This window comes from Scyliorhinus torazame, chromosome 21 (genome assembly GCF_047496885.1).
Source record: "Scyliorhinus torazame isolate Kashiwa2021f chromosome 21, sScyTor2.1, whole genome shotgun sequence".
NCBI classification, from domain to species: domain Eukaryota; kingdom Metazoa; phylum Chordata; class Chondrichthyes; order Carcharhiniformes; family Scyliorhinidae; genus Scyliorhinus; species Scyliorhinus torazame.
The window spans coordinates 105,294,460-105,311,652 of NC_092727.1; the positions used below are offsets into that span (position 1 = coordinate 105,294,460).

Sequence of the window (17,193 nt, forward strand, 5' to 3'; positions counted from 1 at the left end):
AGATGAACGACCTCCTTAGGGCAGCTTGGGTGAGTCATCGCCTCCGTGGCATCACTCCTGTCCTTTAATAATCTTTATTAACACTGCAATGAAGTTACTGTGAAAAGCCCCTAGTTGCTGTCATGATATTCAGGTGAACATCACAGCACATACATACACACATAATGATGGACAGATCAACGGACCAATCAACACACAAAACACGACAGCCAATCACGGACACGAGCATACACAGTACAAAGCAGGGAACACAACACTTCCTGGGCACTCGAGCAGGAGAGGGCTCAGGGCACAGACCTCATTGCCAGCCACTCAGAGGTTCACCATGTGCTGAATACCAGAGTTTAATATGTTAATAGTTCATTGAAATAAAACTGCGTTGTACCATTCGCAACCGTGTTGGTTCGTCTGTGTATCAGAGTACCCAACACTTCAGTCGCCACATTCCGGCGCCTGTTCGAGTACACTGAGGAAGAATTCAGAATGTCCAAATTAACTATCGGCACCTCACACACTCTCGCACACAGTCACACACAGTCACACTCTTGCACACAATCACACTCTCACACAGTCACACACACACCGACACACACACAGTGTCGCACACACACAGTGTCACACACACAGACACAGGCAAATAAATCAGCTCGTCCCAAAATGGCCACAATGGGGGTTGTTTTGGAGACAGTCTCCAGTTTGTAGGGTTCAGGGTGGACCTGGGCACCTTCTGCACAAAATAAAGCTTCAAGGGCACGGGTTGAGCAGGATTGTCCAAGGAGTGTCATGATATTTAGATCAGCATATCATGGTGCAATCAAACAGCTCAGAGCACCAAGCTCAGAGCCTGCCACTCAGACATTCACCATGTGCTGAGTGCCTCACCCAGATAGTAATAGGGCAAGGTCCACAGATTAGCTGGTAATGCACTTACCCAAGTTTGCAGTGTGTTGTTACAGTTAACCAGTTAATAAAATTGAGTTACACCATCTCCAGCCGTGTTGGATCGTTTGTACATCAGAACACCCAACACGACAAGGAGGAGAGTCTGAGAGCGTGCAGAGGGGTGGGGGGCTTAATACCCTCTCACATATCATGGGCGTCATTCTCCGACCCCCCGCCGGGTAGGAGAATCGCCGGGGGCTGGCGGGAATCGGGCCGCACCGGTTGGCGGGCCCCCCCCCGGATTCTCCGGCCCGAATGGGCCGAAGTCCCGCCGATAAATTGCCTGTCCCGCCGGCGTGGATTAAACCACCTTTTGAATGGCGGGACAAGGCGGCGCGGGCGGGCTCTGGGGTCCTGGGGGGGGCGTGGGGCGATCTGATCCCGGGGGGTGCCCCCACGGTGGCCTGGCCCGCGACCGGGGCCCACCGATCCGCGGGCGGGCCTGTTCCGTGGGGGCACTCTTTCCCTTCCGCCTCCGCAACGGTCTCCACCATGGCGGAGGCGGAAGAGACTCCCTCCACTACGCATGAGTGGGAAACTGTCAGCGGCCGCTGACGCTCCCACGCATGCGCCGCCCGGAGATGTCATTTCCGCGCCAGCTGGCGGGGCAACAAAGGCCGTTTCCGCCAGCTGGCGGGGCGGAAATTCCTCCGGCGCCGGCCTAGCCCCTCAATGTTGGGGCTCGGCCCCCAAAGATGCGGAGCATTCCGCACCTTTGGGCCGGGGCGATGCCCGTCTGATTGGCGCCGTTTTGGGCACCAGTCGGCGGACATCGCGCCATTTCGGGAGAATGTTGCCCCATATTCTCACTCCTCATATCAGCCCCCAAACCACTAGATGGCAACAACACCCCATCTGCCTGCAACTCTCTTACAACCAACCCTCCATCAAAGCCCAACACATGTATTGTCCTCTTTGGCCAGGCACCTTGCACACACATGCCACCGGCTGCAGATCCCCCCCCCCCCAATAGAACTCACCTCCCAGCGTCTCACTATGTCCTTTTTGTGTTGCCAAGGATAAGGCAGCCCATAACCGCTGCGAGCGCCAGAAGATGGGAAGGGGAGTCCCAGATATTCGGATCCACAACCCCTCTGAAGAGAGGGCACTGCAACTCCCATGGGAGATCAAGGATAGGGCAGTGGCTGTGACGGAGGTCGGCACAGTAAGAAGGTGAAAGCCCAGTGCAACACAGATGTCCCTACAGGAAGTGGGTCACCGCTCTCCCACAGAGCAGTCCTTCCCACAATCTCACCCCATGTCTTTTGTCTTGCAGGATCACTATCAGGCAAGGCTGACACTGCTTTCACAGCACCATCCACCATCGCAGAGAACATTACCTCAGTGGGTAATGTTACTGATCAGGCTCCTGGATCACCCTCTGGTGAGCGGTACACACATGCTGCAGCACATCAAATGGAGGCAGGGGCTTTTCAAGTCAGCGGGTGGTCGGAGGGCTGCCCGATCCCAGGGAACTGCTGTCGTCCAGATACATGTCGCGCTTCTGGAAAATATGATCCCATCGCTGGTGCAGATGCAGAGCCAGGATTTGCTCGGAGAGGGTGTCAGCAACAGGAGGAGGTGTCCAGCTGCCTTCAGGAGCAGGAGATGTTGCTGACAATGCGTGGCACCCAGGCTAACACAGAAAGGGTGGCATCCACAGTGTGAGGCCAGGGGCAAGACATCAGAGCAATGTGTCAGGATATCCAAGTCTATACTGTGCTATCCATGGCTGAGGTACAGGACAGGAGAACCCAGTCACAGGTGGACATGTCCCGGATGCAGGAGCACATTGCTGCGATGCTCCAGAGCTTCGCTCATTCACAAAGAGACATGGCTGAGGGCACAAAAGCATTGGCCAGGTACTAACTGACCTCGATCAGTCACTCAGGGACACATCACAGGCAGTGAGATATATGGCTCATGGGATATGTCCCAGTCTCAATGCTCCATGGCTGAGGGCATCAAGACCATGACAAAGTTGAGGACGGGCCTCCAGGGCTGCAACGCCAGCTGATGGTCCACCTTCGCAGCTCACTCCGGCTTCACTTCCATCCCATGGAGTAGCCTGGGGGCCAGTCAGCATCCCAAGGAGGAGGAAGGGATGGGTCCCATGTCGCCGTCTTCCACAGGGACGTGCTGCAATACTTCCGCCTTCTAAATCCCCCCAACTGACACAGGCCCAGCTCTTGGGCAGCGGGCAGAACTGTGCGATAACTTTGACACCCAAATGTTGGTCGGGCCCATCCAGGTCCAGGACCTCCAGTGTATGCCCGCCAAGGGCATTACATGTCTGAAGGCAGGATAAGCAGCAGGCCATCTCCACTTCTGATGTGTTGTCTGGGAAAACAAATAGAAGGAGAGGTAGGCCACGTAGGATAAGGAATATAGATGACATTTAAGTTGGTACGGGTGTAGCAGCTACAAGATAGTCAGGGGGAAAAGTACACTTATTGTAAATACACACAATTAAACACTGTTTTCCACCACCACCTGTCCGATGGGCTGTGCACCGTCCAACTGAGAAGGGGGAGGAAGGTGGGCCCGTGAGAAGGATTTGCCAGTAGACACGCAGGGACCACCCGGGTGGACAGTGGAATGTCATCTTGAAGACAAGAGTCAGACTTTGTCAGACAACGAGGAGCAGCAGAGCTCATTTCACAGTGGGTCGCCATCATCCTCCATTCTGTGAACAAGGCCAGCTGATACTGGCAGCCCAGGGCCAACACCCAAGGCGATGCAGATATTACCTCCTAGTTGGTAAATCACTTTGTGAAGAGGTTTTCGCATGTGTGACGGCCCTTTTTTAACAAAGCCACGTTTGACTTTGTTTCAAAATGCTGGACGTCAGTCGTATTCTGGTTTGACTTGGATCGCTGTGATCAATTTATAGCACTGTATCCCAAAACAGCGACAGAATACAGGACCTGGCATTGAATCCTGTTAATTTCAGTAAGTAATTAAGGCAAGAAAAAAGGCTCCCTTTGAAGGAAGCACAATCACCTGGATTTTAATTCTTTCCTGAAAGAATATTGCAAGTAGCTTTTCACAAGTAAAATAATACAATGATCACAATTTTTTGAAGCCAAATGCCCACCTGATTTTGATTTAGTTGGAGTAAATAGGCATGAGTTTGGTTCCGTAGCATCGCTGGAGACAAGACAGAGATGGACTCGAGGGTGAGAAACGGGCAAGCTCTGCACAATGGTATCTGCCATGTTAGAGCCAGACTCATCCATGCTCCTCCAGGGCGACAAGAGGCAGCCTGGCAAGCCAGCCAGTGCACCCAGCATTAAGGTGTGCTTGCCCACCACAATATTTTTCTCTGCTACCCCATCGTGGTCATCATCTGAGTCCTCTGCGGCAGCACTCAACGATGACCTTGGCTTCTGGTGAGCTGCATCTATCACAAATCACGGCCTGGCTGCATCCCGCTCTCGGGCAATAAATGCCGGCCTAACCAGTGACGCCCACATCCCATAAATAAATTTTTTAAATCTCATGACAGCTGGCTCATCATGTATCGATCACAACTCCATAACAGTACATGCAAGTGCCACTATCTGGCTGTGACTGTCCGATCCAGTGGTGAGGCCTCCTCATTAAAGCTTTCCTGTTGCTCTCTTTGTGCTGGGGCTGCTGCGACCGGGCAACCAACACTTCTTGGGTGTCTGTGGTAGTCTAGATTAGGGGTATTATGGCACCTAGGTTGAGGCTGTAAGATCATTGGTGTGGGAGGTACCTGAGACAGGAAGATCATTGGTGAAGACTGCCTGCTGGTTCCGCCCAGTAAGGCGGAGTATAAGAGTCTGTGTCTCCCTAGCAGCTGCATTCTCTATCTGCGCTGCTGGGGGAAACATCTAGTCCAATAAAGCCTTCAATTGTCAAACAATCTCGCTTCTGGAGTTATTGATCGAGCATCAGTGTCCAAAAACCGGAAGGAGAGGGTTGGCACAAAGACGGTGGAATGTGAAACAAGGTGCCCATGGTTACATTGTTGACAACCTGCTTGTCATGCCAGATCTCAGGATGAGCGTCAACTCAAAGTTGAGAAGGGGCATAAGGCAGGAACACACTCTCAGCCTCGATTTTCTCAGCGATACCTGTCACCATGGACTCTGCGACAACCAGTCTCATAATGCTGAGAGGCCACAACCTCTGTAGGTTCAGGAGATGCCAACGGCTGTGACTCTTAACAATTCTACTTTGCTCCATTCTATTGTGTACTAGCTTGTCCTGCAAGAAAGAGGGCAGAAAGCCAGTGATCATGTCACACTATGTTTGGGTGATCTGCCTACCATAGCTGAATAGCTGGAGCTATGTGGAGGCATCGAGTGGTGGGTGGAACGCAGGCAGCATTGGTAGGTGTGAGTTCTGCGTGTCACGAACTGCTGCTGGATAAGTGTTGTAGGTGATGTACTTTGAACAGCACGAATGGTTGGTGGTGGGGTGGGAAGAGATGCCATGTGAAGTGGCATTCACTGACATTGACCACCCAAGTGAGTTTGTTAGACTTCTTATGGCACTGTTGCCAGGTCCTGGAAGATAGATGTTAGGAATTGACATCTGTCACCATATGCCCCCACTCCATTCTGAGGATGTTCCTTGAGCTCTTCCTTCTTTCCATGGCATCATGCCATTTCTCCTCCTGCCCACCTCCACCACTAATACCTCCAGCGCCAAATCAATCATGCTGGAACCCCTTTCTGCCTTTGTCTTCCATTTTCCACGTTGTAATTTGTAGCAATATTATTCAGTGCAGCTTTTGTAAGAATGACAGACTGCCTTTAAGAACAGAAGGCTGACTGCACTATGTACTATTCACACAATGTTGCAGAGCCCTTACACAGTGCAGAGGCAGCCAGAAGCAGGGCAGACACTTGGCCCTGCGCTCAGATCATAGTAATGAGGTGGCAGCACCAAACAAACATGAAGTTCACTTCTAATGAAAGCAGCAGGGGCAAGTTGCAAATCACAACCCCGGCTCCCAAAAGGCTGTGTCAGCCAAATTGCAGGTCACTATATCTGCTGTTATTAAGGCTAATCGTGCCTTTTCTCTAATATTTATTTCCGTTTGCTTCATTAGGGTCGAAGAGTTCACTCCCTGAGGTGATTTGCAGACTTTCAACAATTCCTGTTCGCTGTTAACTGGCATTTCAGGTTTCCCTGCCATTCTGCATTTTGGGCAGTGCCCTTCACCACTGAAGACTGAGATTTTGCAGCTGAATTAGAGGAACGGGTGGGAACCATGGGAGGGGGGATTGGGGGGCGGGGGGGGGGGGGGCGTGGAGTACCAGAGAACAGACAGACCTCCCGCCATTGCTGTCACTTAACCTTACACAAAATCATTCTTGCGGCAAGAGTGAGATCAAGCCAATTCCGAAAAACCAAATGATCCGCATTTAATTGATCTTGAACCTCTTTCATTTTCTTCTTCTCAGGGATGGTTTGCTGGGAGAAATTTGGCGGCATCTCAAGTCACAACTAAATACCTTCTTTGGGTGGATGAGGATTTTTTGTTCACAAAAGACACAAAATTAGAAAAACTGCTGGAAGTTTTGGAAAGCACGAGCTTGGATGTGGTAAGCATGGAGCCGCAGGGCCCGGGGGGGGTGGGGGGGGGGGGTGCTGAGGGGGGTGGAATGGAGGCGGGGGGGGGGGGGGGGGTGAATGCAAGTAGTTCAAATATCCCAGTCTGATGAACATTTCAGTTTGGCACATTCCACAATGTAACTTTTATTTGTATAGAAGATATAGCTATGGGTGCTATGTTGATGTTTTGGGAGCCACACAAATGATTTCCGTCTATTACCTTGTCGTTCAAAGCCATTCCTAGAATGAGATGTGAAAATAGTTTAGTAATTTTTATATTTACCTCCCAACAACTGATGAGTTTGATTCAGCTGCAAGGCTAAAAAGCTGAAAATCTGAAATGGGAGCTCAGCTTATCTCAAATCCACCTACTTAATATTTCAGCAGAGGTGGGACAAGGGATTTGGTGCAAGTAGCCAATTCTCCTCAGGAAGAGATTGGTTATTTAAATATTATTACGATGCTGAATGCCTTCATTTTAGGTTTCCCTGTTTCTCTGGCCTTGTGGTAAAAAGGAGACAAGAAGGGTTGAATACATAAGGAAAGTGTCTTTATTGAACTGACTTTGGGCCAAGAGGTGCAAAAGAGCGGAGGCTGGATTTTCCATTTCAGCAACTAAGTGTTGAAGCCAACGGAGCATGTGTGGTCTTTTACGACCGAATTTTCTGCGTGAAACCCTCACTGATTCCGGGACCGGTGAGGGACTAGCACCGGCAGCGGATGCAACTCCCGGCTCCCGTGCCGAAAGTAGCCGGATCCCTGGCCGCCCATGCGCGCGCGCGGCTGACGACCTGCAGCGGTCACGACGTACAACATGGCGCCAGCCATGCGAGGACCTGACCCGCGACCCCACAGCGCACCCCCTGGCCACCCCATGGCCATTCACACCAGCCCCCCCAGCCCTCGCAGAAGCCCTCTCTGGCCAGCGGCATGGATCCCGGCAGAGAGTGGCGGCGCTGGACACAGTCCGCAGCCGCCACGCCGGGTTCCCGCACTGCTGAGACCACCTGTGTCCTGCACCGTCAGGAACTCAGCCCATCGGGGCGGAGCATCGCAGGAGGGACGGCAGATGAAGCACCAACTGAGCGCGACATGATTACGCCATTTCTGAGCGGGCGGAGCATGGCTGACCAGAGTCAAACCGGCAGCAGCCCCAATTTGGCCGATGGAGTCGATTCTCTGCCCGATCAGCAATTACAATATCGCCGTTGGGCAAGGGGGGATTCCCGCCCCTTAACTGTGCACTCCCTCCGTGTGATCTGTCTGCTCATCTCCAACCCACAGTCAAATATCCCAAACACCATCTCTCCCAGCTCCCCAGCCCATCACCACTAGACCTACAAGACCTCAGCTTGGCTTTATTCTTGTGCTGCAAGCTTTCGTAACCAACAGTAGGTACCTTATCAATCAGGGATCAAAATAAAAAGACATCCTGCAGTTAAAATATGCAGAAGATTCCAGAAACCCATGCATCCAAGCTCCTAGCTCAGTGTAGTCACTATTGTAATGTAGGAAATGTAGCAGGAAGCTAACGGGATCACTAACAGTAATGGGGTAAAAGTCTAGCTTCCACCAGCAAAGGCCTGAAAGACAATTAGCTGAAATTATGTAAAGAAAACTTTCCAAACGTTTACTCGCTACTTGGTAAAGGAGATCCTGAAACATTTTTGAGGTGGTGAATGTGAAAAGGATGGGCGGGATTCTCCAGTTCCCCAGCCCAGCCGCGTGTTTCTCGGGATTCTCTATTCCCGGCGTTTGTCAATGGGTTTTTCCCTTGAAGCCACCCCACGCTGCCGGTAAACCCATGGGCGGGGCTGCGCTGCCGGCGCAACAGCGGCCTGAGAATTCCAGCCACTATTTCCTCTTGTGGGCGCGTCCTGGACTAGGGGGAACTGTTTGAAAATGAGGGGATGCAGTTATAGGACGTATGTACAAACATCCATTTCTTCAAACTTGCCCAAAAGACAATAACATCGGCGGCCCCTGGTTCATAAGAAAAATAGATAATGTATTAGAGAAACAATGTTCAACTTCTCGAGTAACAAGGAATATAATTTTCCGTAGGTTGGCGCCTCAGTGAATGGTAATAAATTCCAATTTAAGCTGTGGTATGAAAAAGGAAACGAGGATGATGGAGAATGTTTGTTTTCCAAGCCTGGTGGCTTCCATGCACTGGATGGGTTTCCACACTGTGTGGTAACCAGCGGTGTTGTGAACTTCTTTATGGCCAGGACAGCGAAGATACTGAGTGTTGGATTTGATCCCCGATTGGCAAGGATAGCTCACTCAGGTAAATGAACCATTCGCTTGTGCTTCCCCAATGTTAATGATGCAACTAGATGGTGATATTCAGGTTTTATTCAAATTTGTTTGTCTTGATGTCTAGATAACAATCTTGTTACCTAGACATGGTACAAAATGCACCATGAACTGGTGGCAGGATTTTCGAGGCAAGGTGCGGCTGGGAACAGGAAAGGGCAGGCCCGGAATTTCCCGCTATTGATGGCTTTCTTGCTTGTTCGCGGCATGGTCCAAAATCTTGAACATTTCCCACAAGGCCAGGTTGTGTCCAGATAGTAACCTGCCCACAAGCAGCAGGTAGCCAATTGAGCTAATTAGGAACCATAGTAAGGCCTTTTTTTTTTGTTCTGACGAGAAGGTTCCATACAGTAAATGATGTTGATATAGCCAAAATGCAGCCATAGGAAGTAAGTGGCTTCCCAGTGGAAGACCAGGCTCGGCCCCTCTGGATTACTTTTAAACCACTAAGCTCCCACCTCCACCATCACCACTACACTGCTGCCAAAATGATCAAAGCTGCAGCCTCAACCCACTCTTTAGAGGGGCTACTCCTCCACAATGGTGATCTGACATCTGTCGCCATTTTTACTTCCATATATTTTTTTTCATTATAAATTTAGAGTACCCAATTAATTTTTTCCAATTAAGGGGCAATTTAGCATCGCCACTCCACCTACCCTGCACATCTTGGGTTGTGGAGGCAAAACCCACGCAAGCACGGGGAGAATGTGCAAACTCCACACGGACAGTGACCCAGAGCTGGGATCGAACCTGGGATCTCGGCGCCATGAGGAAGCAATACTAACCACTGCACCACCGTACTTCCATATATTTTTAACGTGCTGAGAGAGAACCTCCATATTGAGACACCCTCTCTCTCTCCCTCTCTCTCTCTTCTATTGGCATCACCCACTGTATTTATTGAACTGCAAGCACACCCTCTGTCCGTCAGTTGACCAATCCTACAAAAATCATTTGTTTATTTTTATTTGTTCATGGGATGTGGGTGTTGCTGGCTAGCAAAAGGGCAAACCCCGCAAATAGCGACTGATCGGTCAAACATCAGTTGGTGGGGAAACGTATAAACACAATAACCTGAATCAAAATTAATTGACATTTGGAAAAGTTGAGTCTAATAAATGCAAGTCAACACAGAATGGTGCATAGGAAGGGTTATAGTTTGGCAATATTGACATACCTGTCTGGTGTTGCTTCATTCCCACAATGCCTCACCCTTGATCACAATGCAGACTCAGCTCCTGATCGTCTCCAGTCGCCTCTTCCCACTGAATTCAGGTACTGTTGCTTTGGGCCCTACTGACAATGTTCCACTCCCAATCACAGACCAGATGTAGACCTCATAGGGTGCCTGGAGGGGCTCTGGGAACTTTAAGCAAATGAACTTGTGCTGTTGAGATCAGTCAGGCCCCCAAATTGCCAGCTACCAAATTGCCATGGTAGCAAAGTGGTTAGCACAATTGCTTCACAGCTCCAGGGTCCCTGGTTTGATTCCTGGCTTGGGTCACTGTCTGTGCGGAGTCTGCACATTTTCCCCGTGTCTGCGTGGGTTTCTTCCTGGTGCTCCGGTTTCCTCCCACAGTCCAAAGATGTGCAGGTTAGTTGGAATGGCCATGCTAAATTGCTCTTAGTGTCCAAAAAAAAAGGTTATGTGGGGGTTACAGGGATAGGTTGGAAGTGTGGGATGAAATGGGGTGCTCTTTCCAAGGGCCGGTGCAGACTCGATGGGCCAAATGTCCTCCTCCTGCACTGTAAATTCTATGATTCTACGTTTGAGGCTCACACCCACAGACACCATTCTACACATTTTAATATCGGAAACAACGTTTTGGAATAAAGAAGGTTTTGTGGATCACAGTTGGCCAAAATTAAAACTTCATGAAGTTAGTTTGGTATATTTTTGAAGAATGGAGTTAGTTAAACACTACTTTCCCAGAGGTCATTTAATAGAAGGGGAAGTTTTCATAACAGCATGGTTTTGTGAGTGAAAGAACTGGGCTTGATAGATTGATAATGGTCTTTTTCATTCTGTGCTATTTTATGACTAAGTTTAATTTTTATATATCAATGATTTTACCAACAAAATTGAATTTGAATTATTCCTAGAGTTTTTCATTGATGCCCTTGGCAGACTTCTTGTGGGATCGTGCAATGATGTCACCATCAGCCATCAGGCGAAGAGAAATACAGAAAACGTTTCAGTGAAAGCAGTTGAACAAAAATATGCAAAATTTAGATGGCCCACTAAACATGACACGGAGTACAAACTTGCTCTACATTATTTCAAAAACCACTTAAAATGTTACACCAGGATTTAATGGCGATGGTTCAACACCACCTCAGGTTACCCATATACAGTGACGGCACCAAGGCCAACTTCATCACTACCTCTGTCAGCCTTTCTACTTTCTTTACCCCCTCTATACTATGATGCTGCCTCTTTGATATTAATTCCTGGATGAACTGAAATTTCCTGCAATTCAACTTTTTTCAATTTCTTTCATGGAATGTGAGCTTCACTGGCAAGGTCAGCCTTTGTTGCCCAGCTCTAATTGCACCTCCCACCCCCGACCCCCCACCCCCACCACCACCACGCCAAATACCAGTTACTGTCTCAACCAAACTGTTTGGAGACTCTGTGTCCCACTTGACCAAGTGCTGAAGTTTTGACTACATATCCTGTCCATCACTGCATATCTTGGGGTTGTGGGGGCGAAACTCACGCAAACATGGGGAGAATGTGCAAACTCCACACGGACAGTGAGCCAGAGCCGGGGTCGAACCTGGAACCTCGGCAGCAGTGCTAACCACTGCACCACCGTGCTGCCCACAAGATTGAGATCTTAAGAACGTCAGACCTATTGGTCTGTATTGCTGAGTGTTAAATCAGTCAGTTCAATAGTGGCATGGTGGTGCAGTGGTTAGCACCGCTGCCTCACGGCGCCAAGAACCCGGGTTCGATTCCGGCCCGGGTTCACTGTCTGTGTGGAGTTTGCACATTCCCCCCGTGTATGTGGGGGTCTTACCCCCACAACACAAAAAGATGTGCAGGATAGGTGGATTGACCCTGCTGAATTGCCCCTTAATTGGAAAAAAAGAATTGGGTACTCTAATTTTTTTTCAAATTCAACCCGTTCTTTTCTCACGCAACACATTGTGAAATAAATAATTCCAAAACACTAAATCGTTGAGTGGAAAAAGAGAAAAATAATAGGGTATGAAATTGGTTGATATACCCTATTATTTTTGTATAAAATAATAGGGTATGAAATTGGTGAGGACTTTCAATGAGGCAAGGGAGGGGGAGACCCTGCCCCCGACAATGTCCGGAGCGCTGATTTCTCTGATCCTGAAGCGGGACAAGGACCCACTGCAATGTGGATCATATAGACCGACCTTGCTCCTCAATGTGGACGCTAAACTGCTGGCAAAAGTGCTGGCTATGAGAATTGAGGACTGTGGCCCGGGGGTGATTCATGAGGACCAGACGGGATTTATAAAGGGCAGGCAGCTAAACACCAATGTGCGGAGGCTCCTTAACGTGATTATGATGCCATCGGTGGAGGGAGAGGCGGAGATAGTGGCAGCTATGGACGCGGAGAAGGCCTTTGACCGGGTGGAGTGGGAGTATCTCTGGGAAGTGTTGCGGAGGTTTGGGTTTGGGGAGGGGTTTATTAGTTGGGTTAAGCTTCTATATAGAGCCCCGGTGGCGAGTGTGGCTACGAATTGGCGGAGGTCGGAGTATTTACGGCTGTATCGAGGGACGAGGCAGGGGTGCCCCCTGTCCCCCCTGTTGTTTGCATTAGCAATTGAGCCTTTGGCCATGGCATTAAGGGAGTCCAGGAAATGGAGGGGGGTGGTCCGAGGGGGAGAGGAGCATCGGGTGTCGCTGTATGCGGACGACCTGTTGCTGTACATTGCAGATCCAGCGGAGGGGATGGTGGAGGTCATGCGGATCCTAAGGGAGTTTGGGGACTTCTCGGGCTATAAGCTCAATATAGGGAAAAGTGAGCTCTTTGTGGTGTATCCAGGGGACCAGGGAAGAGGGTTAGACGACCTACCGTTGAGGAGGGCGGAAAGGAGCTTTCGGTACTTGGGGATCCAGGTAGCTTGGAGCTGGGGGGCCCTGCACAAACTTAATTTGATGCGGCTGGTGGAGCAGATGGAGGAGGATTTCAAACGATGGGATGTGTTGCTACTCTCGCTAGCGGGCAGGGTACAGTCAATTAAAATGACGGTCCTCTTGAGGTTTCTTTTTGTGTTCCAATGCCTTCTTATTAGGATTACCAAGGCCTGTTTTAAGCGGGTAGGTAGGAGCATCATGGGCTTTGTGTGGGAAAACAAGACCCGGAGGGTAAGGAGGGGGTTTCTGGAGCGTAGTAGGGACAGGGAGGGCTGGCGTTGCCAAATCTGGAGGGCTATTATTGGGCAGCCAATGTAGCGATGATCCGTAAGTGGGTGATAGAGGGAGAGGGGGCAGCATGGAAGAGGTTGGAGATGGCGTCCTGAGGGTGCTGGTGACGGCACCGCTGCCGCTCTCGCCGACAAGGTACACCACGAGTCCGGTAGTGGCAGAAACGCTAAAGATCTGGGGGCAGTGGAGACGACATATGGGTGAGATGGGAGCCTCGGTGTGGTCCCCGATCCGGGAGAACCACCAGTTCGTCCCAGCGAGGATAGATGGGGGGTTTCGGAGCTGGCATTGGGCAGGGATCAGAAGGATGGGGGACCTGTTTATAGACGGGACGTTTGTGAGCCTCGGGGCGCTGGAGGAGAAGTTCAGGTTACCCCCGGGAAATGCGTTCAGGTATATGCAAGTGAGGGCGTTTGTGAGGCGGCAGGTGAGGGAATTCCCGTCGCTCCCGGCACAGCGGATCCAGGACAGGGTGATTTCGGGTGTATGGGTCGGAGAGGGCAAGGTTTCGGCGATATAACAGGAGATGAAAGAAGAGGGGGAGGCTTTGGTAGAGGAGCTGAAGGGCAAGTGGGAGGAGGAGTTGGGGGAGGAAATTGAAGAGGGTCTGTGGGCGGATGCCCTGAGTAAGTTAATTCCTCTTCCTCATGTGCCAGGCTCAGCCTGATACAGTTTAAGGTTGTTCACAGAACGCATATGACGGGGGCGAGGCTGAGTAGGTTCTTTGGGGTGGAGGACAGATGTGGGAGGTGCTCGGGAAGCCCGGCGAATCACGTCCACATGTTTTGGTCGTGCCCGGCACTGGAAGGGTTCTGGAGGGGTTTCGCGAGGACTATGTCCAAGGTGGTGAAAGTCCAGGTCAAACCAAGTTGGGGGCTGGCATTATTTGGGGTGGCGGATGAGCCGGGAGTGCAGGAGGCGAAAGAGGCTGGCATTCTGGCCTTTGCGTCCCTGGTAGCCCGGCGGAGGATCTTGCTATTATGGAAGGACGCGAAGCCCCCCAGTGTGGAAGCCTGGATAAATGACATGGCAGGGTTCATGAAGCTAGAGAGGATAAAGTTTGCCCTGAGAGGGTCTGCGCAGGGGTTCTTGAGGCGGTGGCAACCGTTCCTTGACTATCACGTGGAGCGCTAGAAGGAGCTCGGTCAACAGCAGCAGCAACCCAGGGAGTGCGGGGGGCGGCATTTCTTTTGCGGGGGGGATATTTGGGTGGGTGGGGGAGGTTTTTTTCCCCGGTAGTATTGGTACAAACATAGGGGAGGGTTAATATGTGCGGGAGAAACCCATTGTATAAGTTCTGTGCTATGTTTGCTTGATATGTTTATATTTTGTTTTGCTCTTTTGTCTTTTTCTTTTCTGTTACGGGGGGGGTTTAACTGGTTGAAAATCTTTGTTGGAAAAACTTTGAATAAACATATTTTTAAAAAAATAATAATAAATTCTATATCGAGAACCAGAAAGATTCTTAATTCCTAGTGAGTAGGGACATCCGTAATCTTTCTATTTACCCTCGCTGGAAATCAGTTTTAATGAATATTGTGCAATTTTTTCATACATATCAAATAATAATTTTAGCATGGGGTATCTTTGGTATTACAAATTATTTGGGTTTTGGTTATTATAGTATTATTGAATTCTGCTGTCCTTATTTACTCATTTTTTTAAATGGAGGTGGTGGTTGTGAAATTTGAATTTGCACAATAGAAAATTAAAATGTTAAAAACTATTCTTTGAAATAAAGTCTTTTCACGATGAATGCAAAATACATGTTGTAATTTGAATCAAGAGAATTATTTATATGTCTATATTCATATTGATTCTTAATCTGAGTAGCTTCCTCAGTCAGAAAACTCCAGAGCAATGGATTTTATTAAATGGGTGAGAAATATTTATCTATTTAACCAGGTCAGTCAGTTGAGAAGCAATTCTCATTTCCATTGATGACCTAGCCAAGAGGCTAACATTGCAGCATTAGAAATTACACAACAAATCAGAAGGCCACGGTTCGACAAACAACAAAATAACCATCACAAACACGACAAACAAATCAAAACATCTTGTTACATTGACAGAACTTGGTATTAACAAACAATCAAGTGCAATTCATCGAGGTTGAATGAGCATTATTTCATGTTTTGAACTATTTTACTACATGTTCATAAACCTCTAATTATATTGGTTATTTTTTATGTGAAGTAGCATACGTTTTAATGTTGCACAATGGGAATTCAATGGAATAGGAGCAATAATATTATCCATCACTTTTTGACCACTTTTTGGTGGGGCAGGAACAGGCTGACGCAATGGGCTTACCGGGACAGTCCCGTTTGTGATTTTGGGGAGAAGGTAGAAGCAGGCTGTCTGGGGTTGAAAGATTATGAGGTTGGAAGCTGTGGAGGGAAGGTCGCCAGAGGAGATGAGGTCACTGACAGTCCTGGAAACAATGGAAACAACCGGTAAACTCTCTGCCATTTCAATTGTATTTGGCTTGGCTAAGGATTGTGCCAAAAGATCTGGGTAGAAATTGTAACAATTTCAAGTTCCTATTTTATTCTATTCTGTTCTTCCGTCTTGAGTTGGTAAACTTTAAAGGACATCTTTTCTGCAGCCAGAACTCCACACTCGAAACAAATTCAAGGTAAGATTGATTGTCTTCAGTTATGCAGGGATGTTCCTCGTAATAAAGTTGGTTGTAATATACTATTTAAAAACAAAATAAATTGTACTGTTCTCCTATTTATGGATGACTCTAACTACAGCTTTGCTTCTTTGATCAGGGTTAGAAATGGGGAAATTGTGATGAAAGTTCAGTCAGCTCATGATTGGGTTTTCAGTGTTTAAAAAAAGTCATGACTTATTTTGCTGAAGAAGCTGAAATAATAGGATAGTAGAAAAATAATATCTTCCTAATTTCTCTTAAATGTGCTAATAATCATTGGCTCCACCAGCCTCAACCTGGTCATTTCTCTATCCTGCCATGAAGTGTCCAAATAAAATTCCGATAGTCTTTGACTCGATTAGTTTTCAATCGTTTTAACAGAGGTTTTGTTAAGGGGCTGGTTTAACACAGGGCTAAATCGCTGGCTTTTAAAGCAGACCAAGGCAGGCCAGCAGCACAGGTTCAATTCCCGTCCCAGCCTCCCCGAACAGGTGCCGGAATGTGGCGACTAGGGGCTTTTCACAGTAACTTCATTGAACCTACTTGTGACAATAAGTGATTTTCATTTCATTTTTCATTTCATTCAGGTACAAGTAAGAATTACTCATACTAGTGGACTCTATATTTTGCATTTTTTAAGTTACTCTTATTTATTTCATGGGTGGCACCATGGCACTGTGAGGCAGCAGTGGTAACCACTGTGCCCGTGTCTAGTAGTTCCTCTAATATTGAGTGCCTCGGGTTTGTGGGTACGACGTTGTCTCCTTGGTGAGGAAGTCCTTTGCCTGCAGATGTCGCAGTTCGTTCTCGTTGGGTAGTTGTAGTTTTCTGTTAGTTCCTTTAAAGTCGCTAGTCTGTCCCCTATAGAAGTCCCTAAAAGTCAGCTTCCCCATGTCCTGTCTCCACCTCTTAAAGGTGGCATCCAACATGGCTGGGACGAACCTGTGGTTGCTGCAGATGGGGGCCATGGTGGACATTTTGGATAGGCTGAAGTGCTGTCTCATTTGATTCCAGGTTCATAGTGTGGCTACCACCACTGGGCTTGTTGAGTGCTTGGTTGGCAGGGGTGGGAGTGCTGTCGTGGCGAGGGCTCGGAGGGCCGTCCCTGTACAGGAACTCTCCTCCATCTTCACCCATACCGTTTCCGTTTTTTCACCCATCCCCTCCCACTCTCTGCTGCGGCAGCCAACTGGGATAAACAGCACTTGATGAATGACAACACAACAGCATGCTTAAAACAAGGTGCAACATCAGATCTGAGAAAAGG

The 17,193-nt window shown here is 48.8% G+C and overlaps 1 protein-coding gene across 7 annotated transcripts in view; it reads left to right on the forward strand.

Moving 5' to 3' along the window:
- Positions 1–11,584, forward strand: part of LOC140398460 (beta-1,4 N-acetylgalactosaminyltransferase 2-like) — a 71,461-nt gene extending 59,877 nt beyond the window's left edge. For all 7 annotated transcript variants that reach the window (XM_072487160.1, XM_072487157.1, XM_072487158.1 and 4 more), the window contains 3 exons: positions 6,384–6,524; positions 8,599–8,824; positions 10,960–11,584. In XM_072487160.1, the coding sequence (XP_072343261.1) occupies positions 6,384–6,524; positions 8,599–8,824; positions 10,960–11,171 (579 nt within the window). In that variant the 3' untranslated portion in view covers positions 11,172–11,584. The remainder of the gene's footprint in view (positions 1–6,383; positions 6,525–8,598; positions 8,825–10,959) is intronic.
- The last annotated feature ends 5,609 nt before the right edge of the window (positions 11,585–17,193 follow it).